This window comes from Gekko japonicus, unplaced genomic scaffold, assembly GCF_001447785.1.
Source record: "Gekko japonicus isolate JY-2015 unplaced genomic scaffold, Gekko_japonicus_V1.1 scaffold4805, whole genome shotgun sequence".
In the NCBI taxonomy this organism is placed as follows: domain Eukaryota; kingdom Metazoa; phylum Chordata; class Lepidosauria; order Squamata; family Gekkonidae; genus Gekko; species Gekko japonicus.
The window spans coordinates 4466-15721 of NW_015163761.1; the positions used below are offsets into that span (position 1 = coordinate 4466).

Consider the following 11256-nt stretch of genomic DNA (forward strand, 5'->3'; position numbering starts at 1 on the left):
GTGGCTGGATAACCACACTTCTGGTAACATGGGGGTGCGGCCTAATGTGCTAATGAGCTGTGCTGGCAGGGGTGTGGCCTAATATGCTAATGAGTTTCTGGTGTTGGGTGTGGCCTATTATGCTAATGAGTTCCTGCTGGGCTTTCTCTACAAAAGGAGCCCTGTCTGTTTTACATGTGTAATCATTTTGCTTCCCCATTACGCTTCTTTATCTGTTCCCTTACTGCCGTCAGTCACCTTCCTAGCCTGCTACTTGACTCTGAAGAACTTTCTCTGGTCTGGCAGGTGGCATTCCAGGAGGCGATAGCACAGACCACTGAGGCCGGCCAGACTCCAGCCGATGTCAGGCAGAAGCAGCTGGACAGAGAGACCAAGTGGGAAGAGGACAGGGAGGCCCATCTGTTGGGTAAGTGGAGATGCCTCGGAACTGTGGGAGACACTGAAATTCATGCCAAGACTCGCCTTTGCTATCCGGGCTCTTTTTGCAGCAGGTACTCTTTTGCATATTAAGCGACACACCCCTAATGTAGCCAATCCTCCAAGAGTTTACAGTAGCTCCTGTAAGAAGAGCTCTGTAAGCTCTTGGAGGATTGGCTACATTAGGGGTGTGTGGCCTAATATGCAAAGGAGTTCCTGCTACAAAAAGAGCCCTATAAGGAGCTCAGCATCTGCCGGGAGTCCCCTCTGCCTTTGACATCTTAGGGGAAAGTATGACGAATGACTCAAAAGCATTCCCACCTCTATATCTTCAGCCTTCGAAAATCATGCACAGGGTAGAGAAAGCGGACAAAGTCCGGGAGTTTTCAGTTTAGAAAACAGACGATTAAGGGGGAGGACATGACATGGGGTGGAGAGAGTTGACAAAGAGATTTTTTCCTCCCTCTCCCAAAATACTGGAACTCAGGGGCATCCAAGGAAGCTGATGGGCAGTAGGTTCAGGACGGACAAAAGGAAATACGCAGAGAATGATCAAAATGTGGAATTTGCTGCCAGAGGATGTAGTGATGACCTCAGGAATAAACAGTTTTGAAAGGGGATTAGATAGATTCATGGAGGATAAGTCTATCAAGATAGATTCATGGAGGATAAGTCTATCAGTGGCTCCTAGCCATGGTGGCTGAGGGGAACCTCCACATTCAGAGGCACTAATCCTCTGACTTTCACAGGCAGGAGGCAACTTCAGGGGAATAGATAGGGGTATAGATAGGGGCTCTGGGGCAAGTGTTGCTCTGTCTTCTTGGTGCTTGGGGGGGTCAACAGTGGGAGGGCTTCTAATGTCCTGGCCCCACTTGTGGACCTCCTGATGGCACTGGTATTTTTGGCCACTGTGTGACAGAGTGCTGGACTGGGTGGGCCATTGGCCTGATCCAACATTGGCTTCTCTTATGTTCTTATGTGGAATTCCCTGCCAGATAATGTAGTGGTGGCCACAGGAATTAACAACTTTAAAAGGGGATTAGATAGATTCATAGAGGAAAAGTCTATCAGTTGCTACTAGCCATGGTGACTGAAGGGGAACCTCCACATTCAGAGTCACTAATTCTCTGAATCCCAGAGCAAGGAGGCAACTTCAGGGGAAGGCCTCGGCCTCTGTGTCCTGTTGTTGGTCATCCAGAGGAACTGTTTTTGGCCACTGTGTGAGACAGAATGCTGGACACAATGGACTATTGGTCTCATCCAGCAGGGCTCGTTCTATATTCTTATGACAGAGAGAACTTTCTCTCCCAAAATATTAGAACTCAAAGGCATCCAATGAACTTAGTGGACAATAGATTCAGAACAGACAAAGGGAAATACTTCTTTACGCAATGAGTGATTAAAATGTAGAATTTGCTGCATTTGCTACAGCCGCTGATGTAGTGATGGCCACAGGCACAGACAGCTTTAACAGGGGATTAGACAGATTCATGGAGAAGTCAATCAGCGGCTACTGACCAGGGTGACTAAAGGGAGCCACCACATCCAGAGGCAGTAAACTTCTGAATACCAGTGCCAGGGACAGCTTCAGGGGAAGACCTCAACCTCCGTGCCCTGTTTACTATTGCTCAGGGCTTTTTTTGTAGAAAAAGCCCAGCAGGAACGCATTAGCATAATAAGGCATACCCAACAGCAGAAGCTCATTAGCATATTAGGCCACACCCCTGATAGTACAGCTCATTAGCATATTAGGCCATACCCTCATGTTGCCAGAAGTGTGCTCATCCAGCCATACCCACCTTTTGCTTCTTATTCTGTTTACCTTGTTTGTTGTCCAAACCCAGGGGTTTTTTTGTAGCAGGAACTCCATTGCATGTTAGGCCACACACCCCTGATGTAGCCAATTCCAATGAGTGTCTGCTGTTGGGTGTGGCCTGTTATGCTAATGAGTTCCTGCTGGGCGTGGCCAACTCTGGAGCCAGCTGGAACTCCGTTCCGGTGCGTTCCTGCCCAAAAATAGCCCTGATCCAGAGGCAGTAAACTTCTGAATACCAGTGCCAGGGATAGCTTCAGGGGAGGACCTCAACCTCCGTGCCCTGTTTACTATTGCTCTGATCCAGCAGGGCTCACATTCTTATGGGAGGTCGGAGGCATAGCATCCTTGTTTATCCTATGCAGCAGGTCCTTCCAAAAGGCAGCAAAAAAAAAAAAAGCATCTCTATAGAGGCCTGTGACCCACCTAAATTAACCCCCCCCACACACATTTTCGTCTTGTTCTGTTTATTTATGGTTTTCCTCTCACAGGTGGAAGCATCACAGCTAGGATATTTGAGAGCATTCCGTGACATCTAATTTGTAGGTTTCAGACTAATATTGGACAGACTTTTGCTTATTTTATGTAAGAGAATTCTTGTCGATGTTTAAACATTATTTAGGGTGATATAATGAGAATGAGATTCTTGTGGGTTTATTTCCTTTGCCCAAAGCTAATATTCTCATGAATCCGGTATATATCTTAATGCCCTTGATATACCTTCTTCCCCCACAGAGCTCTATTTCCACAAAGTTTTTGAGGCAAGTAAATGCTGTGTTTTTCCTCTATATCATTGGTTTTTTAAAAATTATTTAATTTTATTGAATGTAATGAATTATATAAAGGCAATTACAATGATAGAGGATCATATAGCTGGTGGGAATGTCCAGAGATCAGATCCTCTATCATTGTAATTGTCTTTATATTGTATTTGTCCACTTCCGTTTTCCTCTTGCCCAAGGAACAAGTTGTTTGGGATTCTCTCGTTATTTCTCCAGCAGCCCAAGAGTGGATGGCCATCGGTGATGGGGGGAAATATGTGCCTGGAAATTCAGAGCAAATGGCACTACATGGGATATCCACTTGGAAAGAAGAGAATATTTCTCAGTGTTGCAAGCAGGAAAATGTCTCAGCAAGTCAGGAGAGGGCAGAGTATCAGCCAGGAAACCCACCTGAGGGAGGATGTAGATGAATCCCTTCCCTGTGGGGGAGATTGCAGGTTCCCCAATGAAACCACAGTCCAGACAGGAGCTGACACAGGTAAGGAACAAAATGTTTGCATGTAGGTAGACTGGGTGGGTTTTGGCCACTGTGTGACGCAGAGTGTTGGACTGGATAGGCCATTGGCCTGATCCATCATGGCTTCTCTTATGTTCTTATGAATCAGAATGCGGCCTATAAGAAAAACACACACACACACATATACAGCTGTCTGGTCTGTCCTTGGGAACAATCCTAAGGCTAAGCAGGTCTATGTGGAAAGAAGTCCTATTATATTCAGTGCTGCTTACTCGCAGGAAAGCATTTGTAGTCTTTCAGCTGCTGTGGCTTGAAGCTTAGCATTAGATGACCCAACCTGAAGAGGAGCCATTATTTCTACAAAAAAAGCCCTGTTGGGAACAATCCTAAGGCTAAGCAGGTCTATGTGGAAAGAAGTCCTATTATATTCAGTGCTGCTTACTCGCAGGAAAGCATTTGTAGTCTTTCAGCTGCTGTGGCTTGAAGCTTAGCATTAGATGACTCAACCTGAAGAGGAGCCATATCAAACTCCATTGTAGGAAGACATTCATTAGCAGGTCTACTTTTAACCAACACCAGACAAGTCACATAGGACAGTGGGACGTTCTTTGTCTACAGACTTTGTGAGGAGAAGAAGAGGAAGAGGAGGAGGAGGAGGAGGAAGAAGATTGGATTTATACCCCACCCTTCACTCAGAATCTCAGAGCAGACATAACAGACACCCTGTGTGGTAGGTGGGGCTGTGAGAGCTCTTTGAGAACTGCTCTTGAGAGAACAGCTCTGAGAGAACTGTGGCTTGGCCAAGGTCACCCAGCAGCTGCATGTGGAGGAGTGAGAAATCAAACCCGGTTCTCCCAGATTAGCGTCTGCGCTCCTGACCACTACACCAAACTGTGCAAAGTGGAGAAGTTTCAGAATGATCTTTCTTTCTTTCTTTCTTTCTTTCTTTCTTTCTTTCTTTCTTTCTTTCTTTCTTTCTTTCTTTCTTTCTTTCGCACAAGTAGAAAAGAGCAAAGGTCCAGTAGCACCTTAAAGACTGACAAAAATTGTGGCAGGGTATGAGCTTTTTGTGAGTCACTGCTCACTTCTTTAGATACTTCTTCATCAGGTATCTGAAGAAGTGAGCAATGACTGATCCAACATGGCTTCTGTTATGTTCTTATGAGTAGATCAGATCTCAATGTTCCTTTTACACTACAGTAACTGGAATCAGTAGTAATGTCAGCTTGGTAAACACACCTCTTCCACCGCACAAGGGCTAGTAACCTTTGAAGTAAAAATGTTAATGGAGAGATAAGGAACAGAGAGAATCACTCTGTAGGAGGGCCTGGCCAATGAGGAGGAAACAGGGATGCCCACACAATGTATAGGAGGGATTGCAATTTATAGGAGGAATGGATTTAAAGTTTTGCTTCTCTAATCGGTACTTACCACGTTTCTCTCTTTATTCCAGCAGGTTGTAGGGGGAAGAGTGAAAATGAGAGCGTGCCATGTGGGTTACCATCAGAACAAGTCAAATGTGAACAGCTGAAAGAGAACTTCTCGGATCAAAGTGGACCACAAAGCCAGGAGGAGGACCATGTGGAGAAGAGGACAGAGTCATCCATTTCTTGTCGGGTTGGGGACGTCCACGAAATCACAGTCCAGCAAATGGAAGAAAGAAATGACTTCATTGGTGCTCAGTGGAGAATCCACATGGAACTTCCAGAATGCGGGATGCTCAGCACAGGAAAGAAACCATATCAATGCCTGGAATGTGGCAAGAGCTTCAATCGCAGTTCAACGCTTAGGTCCCATCAGCGACTCCACACAGGGGACAAACCTTTCGAATGCTTGGAGTGCGGCAAGAGTTTGTGTGATAAGTCAAGCCTTATTCAACATCAACGAATCCACACAGGGGAAAAACCGTATAAGTGCTTGGAATGTGGGAAAAGCTTCATTCAGAGCTCAAAGTTAACTCGACATCAAAGGATGCACACAGGAGAGAAAGTGCATAGCTGTTCGTACTGTGCCAAGAGTTTTAGTGATAAATCAAGCCTTATTCAACATCAACGGATCCACACAGGGGAAAAACCATATAAGTGCTTGGAGTGTGGGAAAAGCTTCAATCAGAGGGCAAACTTTACTAGACATCGAAGAATGCACACAGGGGATAAAGCATATAGCTGCCCTGACTGTGGGAAGAGCTTGTGTGATAAATCAAGCCTTCTTCAACATCAAAGAATCCACACAGGTGAAAAACCATTTAAATGCTCGGAATGTGGAAAGAGCTTTAACAAGAGCACCAACTTTGTAAGACATATGAGAATCCACACAGGGGAGAAGCCTTTTAGCTGCTCCTACTGTAGCAAGAATTTCTATGATAAAGCAAGCCTTATTCAGCATCAAAGGGTTCACACAGGGGAGAAACCATTTAAATGCTTGGAATGTGGAAGGAGGTTCAGTCACAGGGGAAGCCTTCGTGGACATCAAAGACTCCACACAGGGGAGAAACCCTACACATGCTCTCACTGTAGCAAGAGCTTCTTTGCTCTATCGAGCCTTCTGAAACATAAGACAACTCACACAGGGGAGAAGCCATATAAATGCACGGCATGTGGAAAGAGCACACACCTCAGCTCAGATCAAAGGACGCACCCAGAGAAGGAGCAGTATAAATGCTTAGACTGTAGCAAGACTTTTTGTGATCAGCCGGGTCTTGTGAGAACAGCCATGGAAGAAACAGTGTAAATGCTGTGGATTTTCCTAGTGAACTCCGGCCGTGAAAGCCTTCAACAAGAAACAGTGTAAATGCTTGGAATGTGGACGGAGCTCCAGTCACAGCAATAGGCCTTACTCCACTTGAAGGAATTGATATGTGGGGGAAGGGAGAATTCCCCTGTGAATGTTCCTAGACATTTACTACCAAGGTATCCAAAGTGTTATGAGAACAAAAACAGTAAACAGTCCGGGGGCAACTTAAAAATTAATCTGCTGTGGCATAAACAGTTATGGATTAGAGCTGATGTCATCAGATCCTTGTTTTCATTGGTCAGGATTTCTCCATGGAACTCCCTGCGTAGTGACTCTTTTGTTATTTTAGTTGCATGATTGCATTGAATGGTTTTAAGGGTTCAGAGGATTCTGTTTTATCTAAGCCAGGGGTCTCCATTGTGGTACTTATGGGCACCAGAGCACCCCACTGACACTTTTCTGGTCCTCCAAGTGTTTTTAGAAAGTGGTTGGGGCCAGCAGAGGTTCTGAACGGCCAGTGGAGACCTGCCAGATACTGCCAGATGAGTGTTTCTTAGCTAGTTCAATAGGTGTACTTGTGTGTGTGTGCTAGAAAATGCTTTTAAACAGTATGTTCATTTTTTAAAAAAGCATCCGGTTAAACAGAGCTTCTCCCAGAAACGCCGAAGAGCTACAATCACCGTTATACATTACCTCACTTCCTGACATATTCTGGTTGGCTCTGCCTCTGGCATTTTGTGGCTGCATCCACCGCCCTGGGTCGGATTTCCAGAAGTGTCCACTGACTCAAAAAAGGTTATGAATAAAATCAAATCGTTCTGGTTGGCTCTGCCTCTGGCAGCAGTTGTTTTGTGGCTGCATCCACCGCCCTGGGTTGGATTTCCAGAAGTGTCCACTGGCTCAAAAAAGGTTATGAATAAAATCAAATCTGCAAATGCTTGAAGCGCTTCAGTTAGACTGAACATCTAAATCCACATGAAATAGCCTAAGTGGGGGGAACTCGGTGGCCGTCGTAGGGGCAGAAAAGCAGGATACACATTTTGTAAATAAATAACAAATAAACCAACTCCGCCGCCATTCTCTGGATAATCAAAGTTCAGAAAGAAGAGGATAAATACAAAGACAAAAAGTGCATATTAAACACAGGTAACTCACAATGGGTAAATGTATTATCATAACTGGCAACATTTCACACAAAAAACTAACAAAATTTGTGGCAGGGCCGTGTGAGTCACTGCTCACTTCATCAGTGAAGTGAAGGTGGTACTGGACTCTTGCCTTCCTTTGCCACCCTCTGTTCTTAAAGCAGTGTGGGGAAACTCCTCCCCTGAGAACCTTGATGCCTGTGCAATTGACATGGGAGAAATCTTTGAGATCCCGGAGTCTCAGATGCCAGATCCTCCTGTGAGGGCAGGATGTCAGATCCCCTGGTGGGGGTCCCCTGCTTTCGGGCCCCACCTCTCCACCACTGGCCAGCTGGGCAGGACTTACCCCCCCCCCAAACAGGGAAGAATGCCAAAATTAAACATAATGTGCCTACATAACTCAGAAGGGGTGTAGCACATTGGGGACGGGGTGCAACACTCTGGTTTTTGGGCAAAACTCTATAGTAGAGGCTAATTTTACCATAGAGTTTTGCCTCCCCAACATGCCTACGTCACTTCCCAGTCATGTAGGCACCTTGCACTTATTTTCAGCAGTCCTCCCTGCTCCCAGTAAGTTAACATAAGAACATAAGAGAAGCCAATGTTGGATCAGGCCAGTGGCCCATCCAGTCCAACACTCTGTCACACAGTGGCCAAAAATACCAGGTGCCATCAGGAGGTCCACCAGTGGGGTCACCTCCCCATCCTCAGCCAGCAGGTCCAAGACTGTCTGAGAGTGTGTTTGCCTATAAAGCCTCAACCTGTTTTTGTTTTGTTTTTGTTTTTTTTTAAACCTGAGTGCAGAAAGGAGTTGGCAACCAAAATAGATTTAACCAAATGAGAGGTATATGTTCCTACCAAAACTTAGCAGCCATGTTTTAGAACAGTTTCTGGACTCTCTTCAAAGGTAACCTTATGACTGACTATAAAAAGATGTGCATGTCTGTCTGTGACAGGTATAATTTATCAGAAAATAAAGCAAGCAACCTCAAAATTGGCTACCAACTTCAGGATAACCATGGGAGTTGCAGTGTCAGAAAGGAAGGCAAACGAAGCATCCTGGCCCACATTCTGTTTGCGACCGAAACAGAAGCCTAAGAAGCACAGATAGGGAGCGTGGAATATATTCCTTCCTTTATGAAAGAAACAAGCCCTCAGGCAAGTTTGCCAGTTAAGAGGTCTTCCTGAGGATGAAGGGCCATGGATGAGTGGTATGTCATCTGCTTGGCATGCAGAAGGTCCCAGGTTCAATCTCCAGCATCTTCAGTTAAAAGGATCAGGCAACTAGTGATTTGAAAGACCTCAATCTGAGACCCGGAGAATTGCTCTCAGTCTGAGTAGACAATACTGACCTTGATGGACCAGTCTTCTGATTCAATATAAGGCAGCTTCAGTATAAGGCAGCTTCCTCATCAAAGGCTCCTAAGTAAGCTCAATAGTCACGGGATAAAAGGACAAGTCCTTTTGTGGATCAAAAACTGTCTGATTAATAGGAAACAGAGATTGAGTATAAATGGGCAATTTTTTCAGTGGAGGGTGGTAAGCAGTGGGGTACCGCAGGGATCAGTACTCAGTCCGATGCTTTTTAACTTGTTTATTAATGATTGAGTTGGGAGTAAGCAGTTAAGTGGCTAAATTTGCAGATGACATGAAGTTGTTCAAGGTGGTGACAACCAAGAGGATTGTGAGGCACTCCAAAGGGATCTGTCGAGGATGGGCGAGTGGCCATCAACATGGCAAATGGGGTTCAATGTGGCCAAGTGCGAAGTGATGTATACTGGAGCCAAAAATCCTAACTATAAATACACATTGATGGGGTCTGAACTGGCAGAGAATGACCAAGAGAGATCTTGGAGTCGTAGTAGATAACTTAATGAAAATGTCGAGACTGTGTGCAACTGCAATAAAAAAGGCCAACGATATGCTGGGGATTCTTAGGAAGGGTATTGAAAACAAATCAGCCAGTATCATGCCCCTGTATAAATCAATGGTGTGACCTCATTTGGAATACTGTGTATAGTTCTGGTCACCACACCTCAAAAAGGATATTATAGCATTGGAAAAAGTGCAGAAAAGGGCAACTAGAATGATAAAAGGGTTGGAACACTTTCCCCATGAAGAAAGGTTAAAGTGCTTGGGACGCTTTAGCTTGGAGAAACGACAGCTGACTGGTGACATGATCAAGGTCTGTAAGATTATGCATGGGATAGAGCAGGTAGAGAAAGAGGTACTTTTCTCCCTTTCTCAGAATACAAGAACTCATGGGCACTCCATGAAATTGCTGAGCTGTCGGGTTAGAACGGATAAGAGGAAGTACTTCTTCACCCAAAGAGTGATCAACACTTGGAATTCACTGCCACAGGAGGTGGTGGCGGCTACAAGCATGGACGGCTTCAAGGGGGAATTGGATAAACATATGGAGTCAAGATCTATCTGTGGCTATTAGCCACAAGGTATAGATAGGAACTCTCAGTCTGGGGCAAGTGATGCTCTGTATTCTTGGTGCTGGGGGGGCAACAGTGGGAGAGCTTCTAGTGCCCTGGCCCCACTGGTGGACCTCCCAATGACACCTGGTATTTTTGGCCACTGTGTGACAGAGTGTTGGACTGGATGGGCCATTGGCCTGATCCAACATTGGCTTCTCTTATGTTCTTATACCATAAGAACATAATAGACTTACTGGATCAGACCAGTGGTCCATCTACTCCAGCATCCCATCTCATTCAGTGACTAACCAGTTCCTCTGGAGGTCCAACAACAGGGCATTGTGGCCAAGGCCTTCCCCTGAGGTTGCCTCCTGACACCAGTATTTGGAGGCGTGTTTGTGTGCTGTCAGGTCACAGCTGACGTATGGCAACCCTGTAATGTTTTCAAGGCAAAAGACATTCAGAGGTGGTCTGCCATTGCCTTTCTCCACATCACGACCCTGGTATTCCTTGGAGGTCTCCCATTCAAATATTACCAAGGGCCGACCCTGCTTAGCTTCTGAGACATGACAAGGTCATGCTAGCCTGAACTATTCAGGTCAGGGCATGTAGAGGTTTACTGCCTCTGGATATGGAGGTTCCTTTTTGTCAGCCACTGATAGACCACTCCTCCATGAATCTGTCTAATCCCCTTTTAAAGCTGTCTATCCTCTGGAAGCAAATTCCACATTGCAATCACTCAGTTTAATAATTCAAGATAGAGTCAAGTGGGCCTCCATGTTGGTCTGAAGCAACAGAACAAAGTTGGATTCCAGTGGCCCCTTTAAGACCAACAAAGTTTAATTCTGGATATAAGCTTTTGAGAGCATGCACACGTCAGATCCAGTGGTTTTGTGGCACTCCCTGATTCCCCGCCCATGTACCCAGCCTACTTGGTTCCATCCCATAAAGCACTGAAGCATGGCTATTTTGCTGTCTTTCCCACACAGGCAGCATCTGGCTACTGAATTCTTTCCCACAGGTAACTCACATTCCTCTAGCCAAATGCGAAAAGCCTGAAGGCTGAATCTCTAGATATGCTCTTATACCTCACCTGCTCTGGCCAGAGGCTTTGGCCTGGCTGATAACCTGTTGGTGGGCAAAGCTTATGGTTTTATGGTGCCATTAAGGGGAAGGGCCTGTGTCTTGGTGAGCTCATGAGATTCCCACAGGACATTGGATGTGTGTCTTTTATTACCTTAAAGGTAAAGGTTCCCTTGCTCAAAAGCCAGTTGAGTCCGACTCTAGGGTTGTGGTGCTTATCTCCATTTCAGAAGAGCCAGCGCTGTCTGAAGACGTTTCCGTGGTCATGTGGCCGGCATGACTAAACACCAAGGCGCACGGAACGCTGTTACCTTCCCACCGAAGTGGTACCTATTGATCTACTTGCAATTTCTTGCTTTCGAACTGCTAGGTTGGCAGGAGCTGGAACTAGAGAGGGGAG

At 45.7% G+C, this 11256-nt stretch overlaps 1 protein-coding gene across 1 annotated transcript in view; it reads left to right on the plus strand.

Annotated features, from left to right (window-relative positions):
* LOC107107602 (zinc finger protein 436-like) overlaps positions 1 to 6288 on the plus strand; it is a 7043-nt gene extending 755 nt beyond the window's left edge. Inside the window, exons 2-3 of the mRNA XM_015407910.1 lie at positions 3192 to 3490; positions 4923 to 6288. Of these exons, the coding sequence (XP_015263396.1) occupies positions 3192 to 3490; positions 4923 to 6199 (1576 nt within the window). The 3' untranslated portion in view covers positions 6200 to 6288. The remainder of the gene's footprint in view (positions 1 to 3191; positions 3491 to 4922) is intronic.
* The last annotated feature ends 4968 nt before the right edge of the window (positions 6289 to 11256 follow it).